We start from the raw sequence: 24,228 nt of genomic DNA on the forward strand, positions 1-24,228 counted from the left end.
TGACTCACCACAATGTTCCGGGTGTAGTCAGTCCCTCTGGGTCTGTCCATCTGTCTCTCGCTGTCTCTGCATCTCGCTTTCTCTCCCCATTCCTTCTCCCTCCCCCCCCTTGTGTTTTTTTTTTTCCTCTTGTTTGTCTTTAGAACTCTCAGATTAGTTTGGAGAGGCAGATAATCCAAAATAAAGTGGATTTCAGCAGTAGATTCACTGTCATTCATTTACACATTAGTCATTTAGATGACTGTTGCCTGATTCATGTGATTGTAGCCAAATTTAGCTTGGAAGGGACCTCAGTATTCCTGAGTTTTAAACAACTAATATTTGTTAGTTAAGGTCAGCCAAACTATAAAACTCAAGGAATCGGAAGCAGCATTCATTATATTTAATCTTTTGGTCTGTAGCCATGTCAAACTATGAAGTCAACCATTCATTTTAGTGGAATTTTAATGTCTTAAGTTTGAAGTTGATAATTGAGCTATATTGTAACTCACTAAAATGCAAATACCCACTTATTGATCTGGCAGCTTGGTTATGAGCCACAACTGGGTCTCATTTTGGTCTATTCCCAGGGACTTGTGTAGGAGAGGGCTTGGGGATAAGGGAGGAGAAACAAAGAAAAATATCCTGTTTTCTCTAGTTTAGCGCACTTGAGCGAATAAAATGCTATGGATTAGTTACAGGAAGAAGTTATTCCATGAAGTCCATAAATGCATGAGAAAATCATGTGCCATGTAGTTACAGTACCTCCTTCATTTTTCAAATGTTACCCTGAAGTGGAAATCGGATGTTGTGCTTATTTAAAAACAAAACCGAAAAACTCACCGATTGAGTTAGGGTCAGGAGTACAGTTTTGCTTATGCATGGACAAATCCTTGTGTGACTTCACAAAATAATTACTAAGGGACAATAGTTTTATGTTTTTGAAGGGGAAGCAAAAGGGAGAGGGTGAATCCTACAGAAGCCCTGGAACCAGTGCAATGAAAAGGGGTAGGAACAGTGAGCCGGGGAGGCTCTTTCTGCTTGTTCTTAGGTGAGTTCTGTGACTGACTTAAACCAAAATGTCAGAACTTTAATGGTCATTGAAAGACATTGAGTTTTAGCAGGTTAATTACCATTTTATTTTGTAAAATGGGACACAGACTCACTGTGTCAGGCCTTCCCTTATGGTTTAGTAGGATAAATGTGCCTAGCAAGGAGTGTGTTTTCTCTGTGTGTTTTCCGTTTCCTCGTCTGAGTCGTCTTGAACAATACATTCTGTAAGATAATTTTCAGGTGTCCTGTATACTACTATTTATGATTTTGTAAATAGTCTCCAATTTTTAATTGGTTTGGCTGTGTTCGCATACCTGTGTATGGAAAATCCTCCTCATACAGATAAGGCCTAAACCACTCGGACACTTGGGGCATCTTACCCATGAGAGGTGGGAATGAAAGCTGTTGCAACTGTTGATTGTTTTAATTGATGGACTTAATTTATTGTAATGATTAGAGAACATCACTCTAATCCAATGAAATACCTGAAAAATATGTAAAATGTTAGAGCATTCAATGTTGAGAGTGCCTTCACTGCTCAGTTAAATTGCAGTGCTAATTAGTAGTAGTCTTTCAGCTGCCTTTCATGACAGGTGTTATTTGTAGACAATACTTGTTGCTTTTATTTGTAGATGTATCTGACTGTCTTTCTGATCACAAACATGCAGCGAGACTGAAATCCAGGGGGAGGCCTGTTGCAAAATGAACGGTGACAACATGACAAAATGCTGTAAGGGAACAGTTAGCCCCCATTAGACCTTATTGGGACTATAACAATACAGAAAGAAAAGTTTTGTCTTCCTTTGGGGAGGTTCAAGCTTGCTTTTGTAGTAGCTATGTAAGAGGTTGGAACAAACAAGATGGTTTTGAGTTTACAGCTATGGCATCTAATCATATTCAAGACTAGTTTTCTTTCTGTAAACAGAAAAGTGCCCTGAGCTATCTGCAGTCCCTTCAGAATAGGGTGCTCAGAACAGAAAATAAATTTGTCCAGCAACTCCTGTTTTGCACACTTTTTGCAAGTTATTTGCGAAATACTCAAACTGTGCACTCTGATGCATGCTAATCCATTGGTATGTTTGCAGGGGAGCAAAGGTGGCAGAAGTGGGGATGTGTACTCAGCCTAGAGTGTCTCCTTCCAGCCTTTCTATGTCAAACTTGCCTCACAGGTAACAGTAGGCAGCAATCCTCCAAAGGGCTTTGGAAGCCTGCCTGTGGTCCAAAGAATGGTATCACCAGCCTGTTCCAGTAGAGTCAGGTCAGAGCATATATCATTGAACAGTTCTTCCCAAGAGGGAGAATAGCTTTTGGCATAACTAATTAGCTTCTGTTTCTGCTTCTGCTTGGAGCCTGTATCAATCTAGCTATGATCAAGTGAGTCCCCTTCCAGAGAGTAGTCCTCAAAACTGCCATGAACTGAAATTCCCTTCCTCTCTCAGAGAGAAAGAAAGAAATTTGGCAGTATATATTATTGAGTCATCTTTAAAACATAGATTTGAAAAGGAGCTCTGATAAAAATGTATATATATCCCCCCACCTTCTGGTGCTTTTGCGATGAGGGGTGAGTTCAGATGCCAGCTGATGGTATCTTCTCTTTGGTACTCAGTCACACAGGTGGGATATATCTTTTAATAAAGGTCTGTCCTTTATTGGTGTTGCAGACAGACTTTTTAAGGCTCTCAACTGCATTCTTTAAGCAATAAACGTGTTGTCAATTTGCACTATCATATTTGTTAAATACCTTTTTTTTTTTTTTTTTTAAAGCCATGATTGTATGACTAGAAGCTTCCAGTAGCTTTTCAGAAGATACTGGAAGCTTCTAAAATTTTCACTTATGATTGATTACAGCTCTTCCCAGTAGAATTTTATGCTGTTTATTATGTAAGTTAACAATACAGATGTAAAAGCAAGGAATGGTATCAGGAATGGAATTTTATTTGAAGTACAGCTTAAATGTGAAGAATGCTCTGAAATAACTGTAATTTAAATCATTGTCCTTAGAGCTCTTCTGATTTTGCTTAATTTGCATTTGTGAAGTGTGCAAAATAAGTTTGTTAAATCAAAACTGCATGTGTTTGTGGTTAGTTTATATTCATTTAGTGTGGGTGAGTTATAGTGGGAATCAGCCCAGGGTTTCTAATCCCAAGCAAAACTCTGCTGCTTGAGCTGATAATCCATAACTCATTACTAAGACTTCGAATAACTGGTGTCAAGGATGATGGCCAAGTTAAGACCTCTTTACATGGGTCTGCTGTAGATGAAGGCTGAGAGAGGTTACACTTTGCACAAGTGTAAATTCTGTAGTGCGTGACAAAGAATGAAATGCCTGACAATTAATTTTAGTTAGGAATTGCATTCAAGTACAGAAAAAAACAATTCTATTTAAAGTACTTGCATATGCCTTAATACATTTTCCCCCCTCACATAGAAAATGTTCTGTTTTCTATGGCTTCAGTGTTGTGAAGAACTTCTTGGAGCATTTTCCAGGTAGATAAAGTAGTTGATTTGTCTAGTGGTGTAGAAATAGAACTTTGATGCTGTGGTAATTGGGTGCAAGTGCATTCTGGGAAACCAAGAGAGTGTATGAAAAGAACATGATGTAAAGGATTATTTGAAGGAATTCTGACGGTAGAAGGGAGAACATTCCTTTCTGTGTAAACTACCCACCCAGTTCTCCAAATCCTTTATTTTGGGGGGGAATATGGGATATTAACTTGGGGAGGAGCATTATTAATCCTGTGCATTAGGTAGATTGTGTTGTATGATGTGTAACTGTGTATGGGATGAGTCTTACTGCTGTTATATTTTCAGTAGTTTTATTATTTACTTTATAAATAAAGATCTCTTGAAGATTTCAGTTTCTGGGGCTCATGTAGGCACCACTTTCTGAGTGTCTGAGATACAGATTCTCTTTTATCACTGATAGTGTCCTTCACTATCACTAGAAAGGCACTGTCTTTCTTTTAAAAATAAAATATAGTTGAGTATTGTCTTAGGGGAAAAAAGTTTATTAAAAAAATGCGACGAGTACAAGCAGAGCACCAAATAGGAAGCTACCTACTTAGGAGCTTTTTTTGGTTTGGTCCTCTATTTGCAAATTTTTGTTTCTTTATTCAGCAGATTTAATTTCTTTTTTGTTTCATTTCAGCATAAAAATAAACCACATGTGGTGACCTTAGCTAGGAGCCACTCCATTTCCTCAGCAGCTGCTGCTACACGCTGCTTGTCTGACAGACGGGGCTAGGTCATGCTTACTAGAGGACACCCTCGTGGTCATAACCAAGTTGTAAATGTCACTAAGATTGTTTCTGAATGCCTATCACATGTGTATCGCTGATTCTGAAGTAGATAAAGTCAGCCAAAGATTCATTTGGGAGTTGGGACTCCCAGAAGATTACTTTCAAAGCCGAATAGCAGCAAGAGTTGTGACATGCATCCATAAGCAGCGGCAGTGATTTGACAGTTACTTAGCCCTCAGTTACTAGCCCTTTGGTAGAACTGACAGCATGCCTGCAAAGATAGGGAGGCCTGTTTCAGCCCCATTAATGTTGTCTTGAATGTGAGCCTGCGGTCTGAAAAAATGATAAATGTTCAGTGATTGATGATTTTTTTAGTCCCAGGGCACTTGGGATGGTTTCTGGTAGCTGTGAACAATCCCCCCCCCCCCCCCCCCGCCTTAATTAGGCCTGAGCTTTAGCTTTCTCTACCAGACTTAGAGAAGTAAGTGGGAATTGTAAGATAACGTTTACAAAATGTCTTCCAAAACTTTGGCTACAAAAAAGGTACAATTTTGAGTGCCAGGTCTGTCATGTTTTGGTACAGAATAAGTGATTCAGTGCACATCTGATCAGTCTGAATGGCAAATACCATATTCATACCTTTATATGGAAAAGCTGACAGCATTTTGAAATGTACAAAAGAGAATTTTAAGTAATTGGGTTAATGAAATGATATGTGCATCCTAGGGCTTCTGTGTTTTCTGTCTCTCTACCTCTGGGGCAAGTTTTCAATAAGCCAGTGTTTCCCTACTGCGTAAGGGTAACTCCAAGCCTGCTAAGTTGGCTGTATCAATGCTAGAAAAGTGCAAAACAGTATTTCAGTTTGAGTGCTTGTTTGGAAATCGGGTGACGAAGTTGTTTATTTAATCACTATTTGGAAGTAAACATTTTGTCAGTGAGCTATGCTATTTAGTAAGGTGATAGTGTCAAAATGCCTATTAATCTGTAACATTAATAGTAGGCTGCAAGGAGAAATGGAATTTCTTCTTCTCATTTGCACTAACATTTTTTCCTAATGTCAGTGACTCTTCCTGACCTTTTTACTGTGTTGTTTTATTAATGCAAACAGAAACCTTAGAGGGGGAAAAAAAATCAGTTGCAACTTCTTCAGACTAATTTTACTCTCTCAGTGGTTAGCGCCTTAACACTAAGAGGATTCAAATATTAAAATATCTCAGTATTATTCAATTTTTAGAAATATTGTCCATGAGGACATAGCTTATTAAGAAATTATGTGGTTTCTTTTTGATAGGGGAGAAAGAAAAGAGGGAGAGAAAGTAAAATATGGGCAGGGAGTAATTTCTGAGAGACAGACCCGAAAGCCAACTTTTGTGATTAATGACCAATTGTGACTCTGCACATTTAATTAGGAAAGTGTCATTACACTCAATTAGCAGGACTGCCAAATAATCTGTTTAATACTCTGGTCTTTTTTTCTCTAGGGTTTTGCAGACAGTCCTCATTACAGTGATCACTTGAATGACAGTCGATTAGGGCCCCATGAAGGATTGTCCCCGACACCTTTCATGAACTCAAATCTGATGGGTAAGTAGGTAATTCTTTACGAGTATCCCCTCAAAGCCTCTTTGGTCAGAAAGAGACATTTTTCATTCCCTTGTCTAGGCCTGACATGTCAAGCATCTGGAAGTTGCTCTGTTTCTCATTGCAACGCTGACTTTCCTATTGAAATCTTTTTGTTGGGCAAATTCCTCGTAAAGGGCATTGTCCATGACTTTTTAGAAGAAGGAACCACCTAGATTTTCTCAAGTTGATCTAGAAAGCTGATATCTTTTGATTTGATTTTTACATTTCTTTTGTAAATTCTAAATTATTTTAAAGCTAAATTTTCCTTAACTTTTGCTGAGAAGACATCTATAGCAATTTTTAATTTGTTCATTTAAAAAAAGTATTGTTTTTCTAACACTATTGATTCCTGAACTAGCTACCAATTTACTTTAGGCTTTTTTTCACTTAATAATTTGAGGGCTTGCCTCTTATTTTTAATTTTCTAATTTCTTTTGTATTTGTTGTATTAGAAGCATTGTCACTTCTTTGAAATAGATGCCAACTCCTATTTTGCTCGGCACATATTGTTACTGCTTCCAGGCCTGTGGATGTCCAACATTTTCTGCTTTTGAAACTGGAAAACAAGCAAGCAAAATGTGTATTATATTGTGGGCTTAGGTATTGAAAGCTTTTTCTTCGTTGCCTGCACTGTTGTCTTACCTGAAACATGTTAATGTATTGATGGCATTGTTTGAAACTCTTCTTCTCCCTATTCCAGTTTGGAGCATAAAAATGTTGATTTCAAATTATTTATTGTTTGGCAATACATGGTCTTGGGACAGATTTTTTTCTTGTTTCTTAAACTTAGGGATGACTCTGAATGTTTGTTCTGAATTTGTACATTTGACATTGCTTCACTTATATATTCTGCATCTTGTAGACATGACCTATTTTGTGATCTCAGTATTGTCCTTTTAAGACATAGCCGTGGTAATCTAAGTGGATTACCTAAATCCAAATCCCGGTGGTCTGCAATTTCTTTTGGAAATCTTTCTACTTTGCTCAGTCTTTGTTTACTACTTTAATTTTCTCTGAAATAGAGGCAGACAAAGCACAGCTATTGCTGAAACCAGAATTTTGTTTAAACCTTCATGTATGAACCTGAAAATATGTAATTTTAAAATGACAGTCTCTGTAGTCTTTGTTTAGAGAGAGTATGTCAGTTGGTCAATGCCACTTATATCTGAAGACAGTAAAGGTAAAATGTAGTTTCCCTTAGTTATTTTGATAAAGCAGAGTAGAGCTTCTCCCCAATACTGTTTTCAAATACGTTGTCTTTTTTTTAAATACAGGAGGCTAAAAAGACAAGTTATTTCAATTGCTTCTCCAGTATTTTGATCAGCAGCATGCATGGAATGGCTCTAGGCTTTGTAGCTGATACTGATTTTAGTTTACAAAAATATGTAACAAAGTTTGATTTTTCTTTTAAAAAAAAAAAAAAAATATTACCAAGGCAAACTATTTGCTCATGCTTTTATTTTGAGCCATCCAATTTCTAAACAATATATGCCTTTAAATATATGAAAAAAATAATTGGTGCAACTATAACTTCTTAGTTTTTCAGTTTTACTGAAGAGATGGCTAGGTGATTCCATTAGACATAATAGAATTACATCATTAATACAGATTGGAGAGGAATCCTCCATTGAGATTGTTTTGTAGAGAGAATTAATGAGTCGCAAGACGTGTATGTGTCAGTCACCCAAAGCAGCTGTGAACTGAAATAGTTTTGTAATGCTTTATGGCTAACAGTTCTTACAGATTTTATTTTGTTGGAGCAATGGTACTTCATTTCCTTCTATATGCAGCAAAGGATTATAGAAAGCTTTCAATATATATGTCTAAGAAATGTACACCTCAGAACTCTAAAAGTATGCTTTTAAAAGTATTCCACCTGTGGTTTTTGGCTTGTCATAACAAAAAATTACATTAATTTTACTTATGTTACAGTATGGGATGCAGCTTTGTATATCATACTTTGACATCATGAATTTTTGCAGCACATCTTAAGTTGATGCTGAAAGTTTGGAGAGAGGAATGATAAAATCTGCATAAAAACATTGAGTAGTAGTTTTCTGTGTAGTACCACTCTCTGTGTTTATGGATTTTTTTGTCTATTATTGAAAAGAAAAATTATATTTCTTCGTAAGTTTTTTGGCAAAAAAAAAATTGCCCTGTTTGTTAATATCAAATTGTGGACATGTTCCCATAAACAGAATTAAAACATCCATTTTATTAGTTACTGTAGATGATATTTAATGCATTGATTGATTATTCTGTGGTCTTCAGAGGTTAAAGGAGATGGAGGCTAAGAACACGAACTTGATGAGCTTATAGGAAGTATTTCACTAGGCTAATAGGAGTCATGGAGTGTCTGGGGTTCCACACTGAAGATCTAAGAAGCACATCCCTTCCCAACACTTTATCATGACTGAAATACATCTCTGAAATAGTTAAAAACTATTTAAAAAAAAAAAAGAAAGAAAGAAAAAAAAGAAAGAGCAACAACATATTTCACCATTGCTGTCAACACTTAAGAGCACCATTAAAAGAAAGAATTGTGTGTCAAGGGGATGTTGTTATTTTGTGTATTATGTTCAGCCGTAAGCATATTTGCCTGAAGAGATAGCGGATTATAAAGTGCCACTGTCTTTCATGATGGAGCTCTCAAACATTTTAATGATCTCGTACATTGCAAAAGAGAGAAATTTTGTCTAACAAGAGTTGATAATGATTCAATAATGAACAATTTGCCACAGAAAGATGCATTTCCATATTCATTTAGATATTTTTTGAAGTGTTTTGCAGAGGAAGTAAAGCTATTATGTTGGATTGGTTAGTGTTCTTCACTAATGAATTCCAGAATTATCCTGTTGATTTGTTAGTATAAAAAAAGAAGGGCCCTTGCTTGTATTTTAAGTAAAACCACTGAATCCTCTTGGCACTAGCATAGTCTGTTAGTATCCATAGAGATATGTAGCAAATCAGGCTAAGATATATTGGTGATATTGTAGCTCCATTTAGACTTGATAATTCTATGATCTTTGCTTATTCAACAGTTTCTAATTACATTCTAGAAAACTATTCACAAGGATATGAGATTCTTTTCTCTATAATTATGCTGCCTTTTAGTACGCTGCACTTGCACAGAGGTCAGTTTTAGCTAGGACCCTTCAAGCATGTGGTACTGTATCTTCTGTTGTACTGTTCCCTGAACTTTATTCTACTGAGCTCTTCTACTTCTGCTTACCAGGAAGAAAGCAAGGAGATAATTCTTGAATATAGGTTAAATGGGGTTTTGTTGGTCCTTCTTGAAAGTGGGGGACTTCATTCCTTTTGTGTGTGTGCCTTTCTGCAAGAGGTAGAAAGGATAAAGGCTAGACATTTCTGTTCCATGTTCATCATCTGTGTACTACACAGTTCCACAAGCTTGGCATGATAAGAAGTTATTAAAAAAATTAAGTCAGTAGTGAGTGAAAAAGTGGTGGTTAAATAAAAGCTTGCCATGTTGAAATCGATCCCTTGAAGTAGAGAGAGAGAGAGAGATCGTTCTTCCAAGTTTTCTTTCAAGCATACTTCCTTGTTTTGTCATAATTTCTTTAACTCGTTGCTTTACAGTTTAATTGGTTTAAATTTTAGAGCTCTGGGTGTTCCTGGGCTAGCCACAGGGTTTGAAAACCTGTCAACCAAGATGACTGGAAACTGTCATAATCAGAAAATCTGAATGTATGGGAGTGGAGGTTTTTAGATCATTTGCATCCTCCCAACCTCACCTACTCACTGACTCTAGTAGACTGGCTGCAAGATTGTAATTACTAGTATATTTCGTATCATCTGTTCACATTGTAACACTCACCTCTGTTAGTATCTTAGTTAAGTGGTGACCGTGTTCTTCTTCCTAACAAACTAACTTCTGTTTTATGCTGGGTATGGCCATGACATTTTTTTACAGCCAGCATTAAGAGTACGGAGGACCTGACAATGCAGGGAAGTCAAGACGCACATCAGGCAGTATTTATGAGGCAGGGAGTAGAAGCTTGTTTCAGTACTTAGAGCTAAAAATGATTCAGATTGTTAATCAAAATAGAGTTTCTTCTACTGTAAGTATTTATACTGTGTATATAAAGGGTAAGCCTAATTTTTTTCCTGATTGAAATAAATAGGTGAACAAACCAAACATAGTACTCCCTAATGGAAGCAGAGTAATGAATTTTGGGTTTTTTGCAGTGCGGTTTCCTTTAGTGTTGGTTGTATTTGATGCGCTTGAGTCACTCGGGTAGTTTGTCATCAGACTTCACGAAGCTGGGCTTGCAAGTAAATTTTTTACACACCCACCTCCCCACCCCCATTTTTTTCTACCCTCTATTAGTGTTTAACTGTCTTGTACCAATGTAGCAGGTGGCTAATAGGTATATGCTGGGTAGAAACTGCCATGTGGAGCTAAGGGCAGCAGGAGCAGAGAGGTGCTTGATGGGTTGAGGCCAGATTCCATGAATTTTCAAAGGCAGTCTTTCAAGATACTGTGAAACTAAAGACCCATTTTGTGGATTAATCATACAAATGAGCGATCAATATCTGGATTGGGATGCCTTCTGATTTTCGAGTTACTGTTCACTTAATTGACTTGATTGCCTGATTATGTAGGTTTGTACAAATGGCTGTGCTTCTGCCAGTGAGTCTTTCAAACCAGTGAAATTACTATGTCTAATTTTTATTGTAAAATCTGTTTGACTTGTAAGTTAAGCACCGCAGTTTGGATAGAGTGGTAAGTATTTTTAAAGATGAACATTAGGGGCATTTTTTTAAGCAACGTGGTAAATAGCTGAAGCCTCTGTAAGCTTTCCAGTATTGATATTGTTCTTGAACAGGTGATGTAAGCCTTTTAAACCTTAATTTGGGAAAGGATATTCTCAATAAAAGGAGAGGCTTTTGAACTTTAAAATGCAATTAAAAGAAGGCATGCCTCTGAATTCTTTCTCAGTTAAGAATCTAACTAATCTTCAGGAAAACTGCTAGTTTTCTTCCTCAGTAGCACTTCGGTAAAAGAATTTTGGAATTGAAGAGATAGAGCTTATTATCAAATGACTTTATGATGGTGAAGGCAATAGTAGGAAGCAAGCAAGATAAATTATTTAAATGGCAAATGTTAAGAATGATGCCATTATATTTTTTGCTAGGAATCTTGTTTTAATTACCTTTTAGGAAGGGAGAGGGCAGACATGAGTAGTGAGTTGGCAGACCTTGTATTTGTCCAAAATAATAGTTTGATTTCCTTGAATTGCCTTCTTTAGTCATTACTAATTTAACACATGGAATAAAATAGGCATCACAAGGGAAATGATCTCCAGAGACATGAGTAATGGCAAGATTGATCTGAAATAATTTATATGCAGTTACATCAGTATTAACTTGGAGAATGGTGGGGACAGAATATTTTGAATCCTTCAGAGAATTCATTAGGAAGAAAAAGGAAAAGAAGAAAATTACAACATAAGGGCACAATAAAGATTATAGCAAGTGCTTCAGTTCACCTCATTTTACAGGAGCAGGGCAGTAAGTTGAAAGAAAATTGTAAAAGGACAGCTAATAAGCTTCACATAGTGTGTAATTATCTGTCAAATATTATTGTAGGCTAAGAGTTCAGAAAAACTTTTCTTAGTAAAAACCACACAAGTATAAGATCATCCACAGTTACAATGCTTAGGGGTACAAGTCTCCTGCTCTAAGATGTGGGTCTGCCACAAGCTGTAGATTGTAAACTTCCAGTGCTGGAAAAGTTCATTGAAATTTACTTTACAGTAACTGGCATCATACAGTTTCACAGCATTATGTTTACTTTTTATCAAATCACTCACTGTCTTGATTATTGAAGCTAAAAGTATCAAGATGCTGACTAATCTATATGTAATATATCATGGCTGCTTTTTCCAAAGTAAGTGTTGCCATTGCTTCACCCCAGCAAAGCTTCATATTTTGTTGCTTCAGATAGGCTTCTGTTTTGTTAAAAATTAGTTTTTTCCAAATCATTGCATATAATGAATCTGGTAAATGGAAGATTCACATTTAAATTTTCTTCTACGACTGTTTGTTTTCCTTTTGGGGCATGTCACTGTGCTTAACTGCTTGATTGACACTGTTTTTGTATGATATTTTAGATTGGCTAAAAGCCTAACGTGCATTTTGTAGTATTTTGTTGTTTATAATGAAAATTCCAAACCCAGAGTAATGTTTTAAGTTACATTTCAATGATTTCTTCCTCTCTTCCAGATAATTACACGTATCATTTGCTTCATATGTGAATATATAAAATCTCCATAAAGAAATAGAGGTTTGGTTTTGTTTGGGGTTTTTTGGGGTTTTTTTGTGGGTTTTTTTTTTGTTTGTTTGGTTGTTTTTTGTTTTTTGTTTTTTTTTTTTTAAATGCTAGCAATATGAGTGTTCTTTTGTTCTGGGGTGTTTCTGCATCTGGCTGTGTCCCAGGTCTGGCGTGGCATGTTGGGCAGAGACAGGGTCCCATCAGCCGTACCTGTAAAACCTCAGACCTGACATGCTGGTTACTGCTGGTGCAGAGCCACGGACCTGCAGGCTTTCTAGAGTTGCGATGTTTTGTATCTGTTGGTACAGTTTCAGATTTATCCCCCCTCCCCCCCAGGTATTACATTAAATACATTCCACTCACACCAAAGAATTGCTCTCATCTGCTCTTCATTTTCCTTCTGTGAAAGCTAATGGATTTCTGGGAAATTAAATTACACAGTCATTTAGTGACAGTGCGAAGTGCAGGGCATTTTTACCCTTGGGTTTTTGCTCACAAGAGTGTGTGTTAAGCTTAGTTTTCCCTTCTGTTTACAGTAATATTTCAATCAAATAGCTTTCGTAACGTTTCTCTAAATACGCTAATACCTCAAGGCTTTCCACAAATGCAGCAGGGAGCTCGTGTCCTTTGTAAGGTTATGCTGTAGCAGGTGTCCGCTTGTGCTCCCTCCCCCTTGAGACTTTCATCTTCTTCCTGGTTAGCAGCTGTGGCAGAGGGGCCCTAACAACCCTCCTCAGGTGGTGCTCAGGTGTGGGTCTGCCAGGTAGGTGCGGGTCGCAGCTGCCTGCCCGCTCCACCGCCTCCCCTCGCTGCTGCTGCTGGCAGGAGGCCTCGCGCCTTCGGCAGCTCCCACGCAGGAAGGTGAAGCGCGGGCTGAGCAGGTGCACGGCGGCCGGCCTTCCCCGCTCCCTGTCCATGATCCCGTGGCTACGTGAGTATGCCGGAGTGTTGAGCCACTTTATCCCTAATGAGTACAGGTAGTGTGCAGGTTTAGAAGACTCTTATAACCTCCAAATCAGTGCTGGAGTTGTTTTCAGATTTAGTCTGCAGTGCTGTGGTTCAAGGGAAAAAACAGAAAGGTTTTCTTTCTGGCAAGTAAGAAAGTGAAGAAATCTGTCCTTGAAAATCCATCAAACTCTATGATTTAATATTTTACCAGGAACCTTTTTCAGTGGATAATACCAGTGCCACAGGTACCTTCACAGGACTTGTAGGAGTCCCTGCAAATCCGCAGCGTGTCCCACATGCAGAACTTGCAGTTCTGGTGGCAGTAGTGTTGCTTGCACAGTGCGCTAACAGGAGAAAAAATGGAGTGTTGGAGGAAGATGAAATGTTGCCTTCTTCAAAAAGGTCTCACACTTAAACCTTGAATTTTTGTCATACCAAGTACTTCTGAATTGCCAGTCTGGGAACTTAACTGTGCAAGTCTGTGGCTTTTAAGTTTTGAAATATTTTAGTTCTGATAAAATTTGTTCTGCAGAGCTTGGTTTTTAGTTAATGCAGTCTGATACATTTGAGTGTTGATTTATTCACAGTGTACTCTGCCTCTGAAAAGGGGAATAAATAGTAATCTGATGTAATTTTTAAGTCTTGCATTTCCTCTTTGTTATAACATGTCAGTTTAGCTGCTGTAGGGTATGTTTATCTGTTACAAGGCTCATCAGTGCATGAAATGCTGAAAGGGCACATTTCTCTCCTGTGGTTCCTGCCATCCCTGGGCACTTGTAGATGTGTTCCAGTGGATGGGATCAGCTGGGTGAAGCTGTAGGATTTTATGTTTCAGTCTGTCTGAAGGCGCCAAGCTCCTTGCCAGGGAGAAGGGAGGAGGGGATGATTCTTTCCCATACTGGTGACGTAACTTCCCCATGAGGCAGTTGCTTAGGGATCTACATAATAACTATTATCCTGTTCAAATAGGAGACTGTAGAAAGCTCACTGGTGATTAAAAGATAATTTTGTAATTTTTCATGGCTTGTCTTTGTTTTGCAATAAAGATGTTTGCTTATCGCCAGGTGCATAAAAATCATTTACTTAATCTCTATTTCATTCCATTAATTTTTTTTCATTCTTGCATGCATGTAGCTGTAGCCTGTCAGTCGCTAGCAGTCCAGTTTTTAATGAATGCAGCAGCCTGTATCCAGTGATTAAATTCTGAACTGATCAACCAAAATGTTGTAACTAGGCTGCTCATGCCAAAACAAGTGGCTTTTGTGATTTGAGGCATTATAGTATTTGCATTAATATGATTTGAAGTTGTTAATAGTTTTCTTTAGTGAGTCAAATGTTTGTTGCTGCTGGAAACCTGACTTTGTTTAGGTACACAGACCCCTCAGAGGGGAAAGGAAAACAGATGAAACTGAATGAGTGAGCCAATGAAAGACGTACCTTTATTTTTTAGGTGCATGGAGGTGTTGGACCTCTAATACTGTTGGGATTGTGAGTTGCCTGAGTAGCCACTGCATTTTCCCTGGAGTTGTAAGCTGCTGTAGGTGTGCAATGCCTCAGCTATATAGTGGATTAATTGAACAAGTATCATCAAAAGAAAACAAATTTTTAAAATTTGGTTTTGAAAAGCATGTCTGGACACTTCCAATTCAGGCCAATATTGCACCAAAGTTTTGTTTCTGAAATGTGAGTGAAAGGCTTTCATGTAACACAGATGTACAGATGAGAGAAACTGCAACTCATTCTTTTAAGTGATGGTAATATCTTCCTTTATTTGCAAGGCTTTCTTGGCTGCTGTCTTTTTATGCTTTTCTGAAGGCTAACAGCACTGTGGCTTTCAGATGGACGTTCAGCTTCTGTCACTCTAACGCGCATATACATGTATATATATGGAAGTCAGCTGAAAATTCTGTCGAGTTGTTTCTTAGGCATCCAGATGGGTCACTCTGAGAAATACAAACCTTGTTATCCTTATGTGTGGAAGCTTCACCAGGGTGACATTTGGTGGAGGGAGGGTGCTGTTTGGTTGGGGTTTTTTTTGGAAGACACTGACGGGGGTCCCCCATCTGAAGATGAAGTAGGAGAGAGGGTTGATATGTCATTTCATGTGATGTGTTATGTACAGGATTAAAGGAACTGACGGTATTTGGGACTACTGCTACTGATTCCTTTAAAGAAAGCAGCAGCCTTAAGTTCAGTGATGAGTTAAGGTTCATTGAAATGGGAATGGGAAAGAAACACAGCGACTGAAATAAGTTGAGACTGACTTTGCAGTTTTTCCTAAAGCTGCTGAGGTCTGGCCATGAGCCTTAAAAGTAGTTGGGAACCGAGCGCACTAAAACGTGTAATGTGTAAATGTAAAATGTGTAAATTCAAATTGGGATTGTGCGGACATGTGCAAACCTAGTACTATAGTCACAATAACTGCAATGAAATTTTAGTTTACTTCCCAGTGTAATAGGGACCCCTAAAATAAGCCTGGCACTTTAGGCACAAATGCAATACAAATAAGGCATCTTGCAATTTCTTCCTCTTGCACAATTGGACATAGAAAGCAGAAGCCTTGAGGGTAATGTGTGACTTGTTAACAGTCTTACAAGTTTCAAGGCTGATCCCTGGGGTCTGTATTGAATACATAAGTGCATCACTGTATCATAAATAAATTCGTATCAACTTTAAAAGAAGTTCTGCAGAGATAGGAAAGAGTATACTTGTACAGTCTACAGGGCACTGCAGTTTTAAGTACGTTTTGTGCATTGTAGGAGCAAAGTCAAGTTTGCCTTACTATTTTGCCGTGATAAATAACACTTCTGTTTCTGACTGGATTAATTTCTTTCCTATGACATCATTTATTTGTTTCACATATTGCTAGTCCATTACAAGCTGTCACCTCAGATTTAATATATTTATATATTCTTTTTTGAGTCTTGAGGTACTTTCCAACTTAAACTACAGGCTGATTGACCTGCTTGAATAGAGATTTACAAAAATTAATTCCTTACGGAACCGTATTTCTTAAATATGCCTTACCTATCTTAAAAGTCACATTGCCTTATGAAATATTGTAGACAATCTTCTGATCACGTCACCCTAACTTCAAAGGAGTTTGCAGAAGCTCATATGTGTGCTATACTATAGAAAGCATTTAGCACACCTTAATATTCCACCTGTCAGTCAAAAAATGAGGTTTTTTGACATATTTATAAGTTCTTTTTTCTTTAATTTTAGAGGAGATTTTGTTTCCTTATAGATGTGTTGCATTATTATACAGCTTCAAGTTTGAAAGGTACTGCAATTGGTACAGATATGCAAGATCAGAAACTGAGCTTTTGCTTATTTTCCAGGACACAGTTCTGTGTTACTTTGTACTTAAAGAAATGTCATCCTTTCACCTGGTGTGAATTAAATCTTTCTTCTCCATGGTAGCTGAGGTGATATTTTTTTCAGCAGTGCTATGTTCTGTGGCAAAAGATCTGCTAATATATTTCACCATCACTGAAACAATTTTTCTTTACATTTTCTGGGATTGATATTTTTAAGCTTAAGATAAATGTCACTAGCATTACTAGTGTTTAAAATATTACTTTATAAATAACAAAGCTGAGAAATCCATGTGCCATTTTTTTTCAGGTGTCTGAATCTATCGTTTTTCTGGGTACTTTGGGTTGAGCTATGAGAGCACAATCTGAAGGCACTTGTTCATGCAATGCTTGGTTTACTTTGCACCGCTACGTTGTTTTTGCCCAGCATACTGAGGGCTTGGGGGTTATTTTGTTTTGTTTGATTACTGAGAGTGGTGGGAGGAGGAGCAATGATTGGCTTGTCTTTCTGGTGCTTGGCTGCATTTCCTTTAATTTTTTTGTTCACTGCTTTTATTCATCAGTGACAATTTATAAACAGTGCATGTTTCACAATGATTTCAGCCTGGAGTGCCAAACAACTGTATGATTTTGTTCCTTTGTTTGACAGCTATGTGGCACCAAGCCCTGTGCACAATTGTAATGAATATTTTTGTCCAGTATATCTGTATATTCTTTATTTCACTTATATTTTTGCTATTACACTAGAAAGGTACTTTCCTAGAAATGTGGCTGAAAAGGTACATGGTAAAAAAAAAAAAAGCCAACAACTTTGTAAACCTGTTAAACAAATTGAGAATAAATCTGTTCCTTCAGTAGTTTGGAGCAGGGGGTAAAGGGAGAGGGGCCAGAAGAGAAATAACTGCTGGTTTTCGTTGGTTCAGTGGCACGGTTGCAAACTATGAAAAGGAATATGGTTTGTTGGCAGAAGGAAGAAGCCCATGTGTTTCTCCAGTTGGTAACCATTTTATGTAGGATAGCTTGCTTACGTATACACAATAAATAGTGGGCTTTCAGCAATATATTTAGAACAAAGGTAAAGAACAATTTTTTAAGTATAGAGGATTTTCTGTATTGATTTATCTCATTTTACCTACACAGAAGAGAATTTGGAGCACAAATGTCTTGAACTCAAGACACTGACTTTAGCTGGCTCTTTAGTGCTTGGCTGACATTCTGCAATATGAAGGAGGCAAGCTTCCCTGTTGACTGTACTCCTCCGAGTTTCTGGTCTGTGTGCCTCCCCCTCTTCCCACAGCATAGAGGCAGCTTGGTCTCATGATAGAGATATAGTGCAAATACCAGTAAACCAATGTGAAATAAAACACCAAATTGAAAGTTATCCAGGCCCCAGTAACTTTTCTTCTTTTAACCTGGGCTCTAAAGCATCGTTATTCCCTTAATAATCAATTTCAGCACCGCTATTGAACTGAAAGCTATGGTTTTAAAGTTGTCACTGCCGTTCTATCCTATCTCTCCTACTTTCTTGATGGTACTTTTATGTTGCTTTCTTGTTTATTAATGCAATACAGTTATGCGTCATTGGTCCAATGTATTTTCTTCAAAAAATGCCAAAACATCAGAAGTAGGAAATAATGTAAGCTTTAGTTTACACTAAAATCATCTACAGAATCATCTGTCCTTAATTCTGTAGAGTATAATTTTACCGTAGTTTTACTGTGTGGTTAAACTAGTATTTTTGTCCCTTGAATGCACCCATCTGGGTCAGTACACTGTTCCACCTGAGCACTTCCATCAGGCTCACACTCAGCTACACTTTGGGATTTTTCCTGTCTTTACCTGGCTTGTCTGTATTGGTCTGTTGACTTTTTTGACTGTTTTAAGAAAGGCCATTTTTTGTGGTTTTGTGCAGATGTGTTGCTCCTTGTAAATATATTTTCTTTTTGTTTCCTTCATCTTAAATACAAAGAAAATGAAGTTTTAAATCTGATTATGCTCTGTTGTTACTTACAGTATGGTACTTACTTGGCTGTAACACCTAACTTGAAATTTAGAGCGTATCATTCTTCACATTTGCAGGATTTTCTTTACGGTTCTTTCTCTGTGCACCCGTTACTGGCCAGTGCTATCGGTGGGATACCATGGTAGAGGAGCCTTTCTTCTATTTCAGTGTGGGTCTTTTTGCTTGTTTGTGAGACATTTGTACATTCAAAACTGGTATCTTCTGAATGGTCCTTAAGTGCAGATTCTGAACAGGGGTGCTATGTAGCACAGTAAGTATTCTCCTTCACAGGACAGATTACTGTGCAATCTACTGTGTAGATTTAGAACATCAAAACCGTTTGTTCTCATATTGCAATGGAGGTGTAGTAATGCATTCTCTGATCCTCTGTTAGGAGAGCTAGAAGTTGTGGTGAATGGACAAGAGGATAATAAAAGCCACTATAGGAAAATATGTTTTAAAGTGGAAAAATAATCCTTTAGTGATGGCCAACTTCTAAACAAACCTGCAAGGCTATGGCTTAGTTACACTGGAGGAAGGAATGTGAGCCAGATGTTAAAACATCCTTTGGTTAGACTCTGTAAGAGTGAGTTTGAATGCAAAATTAGTAAAAATCTGCTTATTTCTGTTAGGTCAACAGCATGGGTTCAGACATGCTGAAGGGGAATTTCGTAGTTTTCCACTGCAAAAAGCAAATTCACATACACATTTTTAGTGTCCAGTATTTTGTTATTTAAAACAAGTCCTTTTTACTGAAGTTTCTGAGATGTGTGGGGATGCTTTTCAGAACGCTTGATCCCTTGTAGCACATACCATGCTGCTCAAGGCAAGAATCTTTAGATGTCACAGTCATCTTGCCACACATGATGAATCACTTTGCCTAAAGATTTTCTGCCCACAAAGCCTCTGGGGTGGCTCTGTCTCCCTAAGGATGCTCTGTTCGACTAGCCATCTGAGCTTACTCTACTGTGACCAGTGTAGAAAGTACTAAATACAAACTTTTTCACATTTTATTTCTGCTTGTAAGTAACAAAAGGGGTCATATTATATAAATACATACGCAGAGGACACTGCTGACCAAAATCAGAAATGAGGCACAAAAAAACCTAGTTGGGCTTTAAAAAGACAATATCACTTTAAACTTCTTTCGTTTGAAGCTTTTTTTTTGTTTGATTTTTTACAAGAATCATGCTTTTTTTTGTTTGATTTTTTACAAGAATCGTGTCAAGTGACTGTAACTGCAGGATACTCTCCAAAATGTGTTTTCCTGGTTTTCTCCTTCTATTTTTTTTTCTTTATTGCTAATAAACTGATGTGTGTAATGAGTTTCATAGCTTTCCTGATTGTGTGTCTCTTTGGATACATTCTTTGGTTGTATTGGCCTCTAAGACAGGATTAGGGAAAGCTGGTAATAAAACCTGAAGTTTCAAGATACTGAATAGATATGTGGTCAACTGTCTCCTTTCAGGGGTCCATAAATTTGCTATGTGGAGCCTGGGGGACCACCCTACAAAGAACATTTTAAAAATATATCTTAATGTTTTTAGGATTTAATGCAATTCATGCTTTTTAAATAGTTCAAAATTTGTAGCAGGTAAACTTAAATTCATATCCAGCTGTTCAGTTTTCAAATTCAGTGGTCTAAAACAATATGCATTGACCATTTTGTTGTGGCAAGATGCATATTTCCCATTTTTGCAAATTTATAGAAGTAGTATGTCAACAGTAAGACATAGGAAGTGACAAACTACATGAAGTAATTTTTATTTTGAGCTTTCTTTTTGGTTTGGTTTTTTTTTTTTCTTAATTATTTATATTCCTACCCTTCCTGCCTTTTTGCTTTTGACTGTCTTTTTGGCAATATGTATTCCTGTGTTCTCCCCTTCCCGTGTGATCAGTGGAGTCCCTAACTCCCTTTTTACCCTTTTCTACTCCTTCCCCCTGAGAAAATCCACCTGTTCTTCATGAGCAGACTTTTGCAGTGATTTAAAAAGGGGGTGGAAATGTAACTGTGAATTACTAGATGGCCATATTTCATCTTTGGCATTTGTACACAGAACCTCCTTTTCTAACTTATGCTGCCTTTCTCCTTTCTGTCCTATTGACCCTTTTCAAATATTTGCTTAAATAACCGTTGTTGGGAGAGCTGCTCATCTAAAACTGTAAAAACAAGACCCAAAACATTTTTTATACTTTTTAAAAAAATAATAAAAAAAACCCCTCAGCCTGAATGCAATTCCAGCTCTTCTTTGCAATGAGACTTTTACTGATAGAAGATAAATTCTTGGTCCTTTTCCTGGTGGTTTGTTTTTTGTTTTTTTTTTTAATTTCTCATTAAAAATTTTGGTTTTGTTAGCTTTTTTTAAAATTTGCAACTTTGACAGCTACTGGAAATTCTTAAATATATGCAGTCTGAGTCACATTGAAAGAATTGTATTGGAATGAAAATTTTATTTAATACCTGAAAGTATAGCATGCTTAGTTACAAAAATGCTTATTTTGAAGTCAAAGCCAGTTATGCCTGCCCAAGGTTTAATATTCCTTTTTTATAATGAATCCAGCTGTGAAGCGTGAATGGAAATCAGGCAGCTTGATGCTAACAGCTGATCATAAGGAATCCAGTCAGGCAAAATGTAAAATGAATAGTTTTTGTAGACCCTGGATAAAGCTGAGTAATGTCAGTATAGATGATTAGATGAAAGAGACCAGTTAAGCAGTAGCTTGTCTCTAAACTTTAAAGCATTCAATTTAGCTGAGTTTGTATGTTTCTATAGTAGTTAAAGAACATTCTTAGTAGTATTACAGATTTTCTTTGGAATTGAATGCTTAAAGAACTGCGTTTACTAAGGGAAGCATATACCTAATTTTAGCTATGTTTTCAGTTTGCAGTTTTATTTGTTGAATGAGTTCTGTAAGGCTTTTTTTAATGTTGAGCAAATGTGCGTCTTTTGCTTGTTAGGGTAACATTTGCATTGACTGCATCTCATTTAACCATTTTTACTCAAGACATCACAAAACCATTTCAGTCTTAGCTATCAACTGTCACAAGTTCTGACACATTTTTACCTCTGTTTATTGTAGATACTAATTTTGCTGTATTTGTGATACTGTTAGTACTTCTTGCAGAAATCCATTTCAGGTTAACCCTGTAACCAGTTACAATTGGGCTGACAAGATGAAGTTGGGTTTTTTTATAACCGATTTGTTCATTAGCTTCCAGCTCCCTCTTTCCAAACAGTGGTGGTTGTCTAATTTTTAGTGAATGAAGAAATCAAAGCTACTTCTTACAAGATAAATTTTACTAATTTACGCACGATATACTTGTGAATTATATATAATGTTTTATTGATAACTCTGATTCTGTGTATTTTAGGGGTAAGAATCATAGTATAAGCAAATCTTCACTGGAGTCCTTTGCTGTAGGAAATGTCTCAGGAGTTATGTACTGTTTTGTTTATGGATTAAAATTTGTGTTACTGTTGTCGTGACTCCTTCACTGATGTGAACAAACTGATAAAAATCTGTTACTGTTCTCTTGATGTCCTTATAGCCTATATAATTTGTGTAACAATTGGATCCCTGATACCTGTGCATTTTTAAAAAATTGTTTTCAGAAGTTCACTAAAATTAGTCTCGGGTGCATTTCATGCTCTCTTTGTGGAAATCCCCTTGCTCACAAGCAGTACCACCTTTTACCATCTTGGAATACCCTTTCTTTTGAAGTTTCTCTGATAAGTCATTTCCTTTTGTGCTCTGGTTTCCATGTGTTGAGCTGAACCCTCACTTTCTATGTCTTAGCTTTTTAAAGTGTCACAAGCAAGCAAAACCCTACCCCTTTCCCACTGTAGTCAATGAGAAGAGAGCCTCACTTTTGTCTGAGGACCAGAAGAGGTTTGGTGTCTGGGGTGAGCCTCCCACCAGAGACACGTGTGTCCTTGGCTTCACGCATGTAGCGTTTTAGCACAGGGAAGGCAGGTGAGGTGCTCAGGCTGGCCTGGACACTTGTGCTAACTGTCTCCTTGTTCTCCCTCTTGCTTAATGTTTCCAGGTAAGAGTAAGCTTTACTGAGGCTTTTTCATTTTGGATGAGATTCTTTGCCAACCTCCTCCCAGCCCTTTCCATTGTGAATGTCGCCAGCTGTTAGTTTTTTGCCTCTTAAGAGATGTCAAGTCTGTAGCATGGCCATCAGCTTGCCCTGTGTTGCATATGAAGTGTGACTAATATTAGTACTTAATTCATTATATGACATTTTTAATTTCTTTTCAAGAGCTTTCAAAATGAAAGAAGTTGAATTTAATCTAAAAACCTGATCTTATTAAAGAAGATATTCTGATTTTAACATTGTAGGTTCCCCAGATACTACAGTAATTAGCATTCTGTAAGTGCCAGCATAGAACTGGTCATCAGGCCCTTAATTTAATGATTTATTGATTAATGATTTTTGTATTCTACTGAGGGAGAACACTTCCTCATCTGCTGCTGGTCAACACAGTTCTGCAAAAGGATGTGAATATTCCTTTGATATTACTCACGTTTGTTCTTTAACCCTTCTGTACTCCTCCGTCTGACAACACCAAGTCTGCCACCTTTTTATCGTGTGGAGTTTTTGGATTAAGGACTCAGATTTGGCCCTGTGAAAAGGTGAATCATGCCAAGACTCTGAATTGAGAGCAAAATGCAAATGCTTTTGTGCATTTTTCCGAGATCTTTGAGATAGGGAAGGGAGGAAGCCAAGGAAAGAAGATAAAAGGGCCTGCAGCAGTACAAATCACTAAATGATCTGGATTCTAACTATTAAAAAAAAAAAAAAGTGCTTTCTGCTTCTGACATGATGTACCCCCCCCATTAATGAATTAAAGTATGCTGTAGTCCCTTTGTGTAGCCTCCTGGATGGGAAAGGAGGAATTGCCATTGACCTAAAGCAACATGTAGTGCTATAGAGTGCAACCTAACAACTATGCTCTTATCATGCCTACTATGCTTATTTCTCCAAGTAGTTCTCAACAATTTATGCCTGAAAGCAAAGCTGAGGTGGTTCAGTCGATGCTAGACTTACCTGATTTAACTGTATAATTCAGAGGTGTCTGCTCTCCATATAATCAATTTAAGAAAAACAAAAGTAGAACTAAGCTCTTCACTTTGATACCAAACGGTGGAGTCCTACCTACCTGGGTACTTAATAGCATTCAAAATGTGAAAAGTGCATATTAATGGTTTATTTAGTCTTTCACATTCAGTTGCAACTGTTTGACTTTTAGCCCCAAGGCATAATGCAATTTCAAGAGAAGATGCACTACTTGTCACATTTGTTTCCTGAGTACCTTTTTAACAGTACAAATAATTAACGGTATAGCGTGATAAGCTCTGGCCAAAATGCCTCCATATCCTTATGTCCATAATGTTTATTATACTCCTAAGTCATCAATAACACAAACATAAATTAACATTTGTAATTAGCCTTTTTTGCAAACTGTAGTCAAAAGCAGCTAGTGCTCTGATTCAAGTGTTGATGTGCCGTGATCACATCATGTTGTGTAAATCTTTATCTGCTTGTTTTAAAACTAATCTGTGATACTTGCGTTAAAAGAAATAAATAATTGCTTTCACTGAGAGCATTGGCAAGCATATAGATAATTTTTTTTTTTTATAATTTTAACTTTGTTTATTTCATTACCGGTGGTCCTGCTTGTTTCAGAATTTTGACTAACATATCACCGAGTACAGAAGCACGTTCCTCCATTGATTTTCATCCCATTTTGTCCTTTATTT

At 37.2% G+C, this 24,228-nt stretch overlaps 1 protein-coding gene across 6 annotated transcripts in view; it reads left to right on the forward strand.

Moving 5' to 3' along the window:
• Positions 1–24,228, forward strand: part of TCF12 (transcription factor 12) — a 177,216-nt gene that overhangs the window by 58,586 nt on the left and 94,402 nt on the right. For all 6 annotated transcript variants that reach the window (XM_075713958.1, XM_075713956.1, XM_075713957.1 and 3 more), the window contains exon 5: positions 5,753–5,855. In XM_075713958.1, coding sequence (XP_075570073.1) covers positions 5,753–5,855 — 103 coding nt within the window. The remainder of the gene's footprint in view (positions 1–5,752; positions 5,856–24,228) is intronic.

Source organism: Pelecanus crispus, chromosome 7, assembly GCF_030463565.1.
Source record: "Pelecanus crispus isolate bPelCri1 chromosome 7, bPelCri1.pri, whole genome shotgun sequence".
NCBI lineage: Eukaryota > Metazoa > Chordata > Aves > Pelecaniformes > Pelecanidae > Pelecanus > Pelecanus crispus.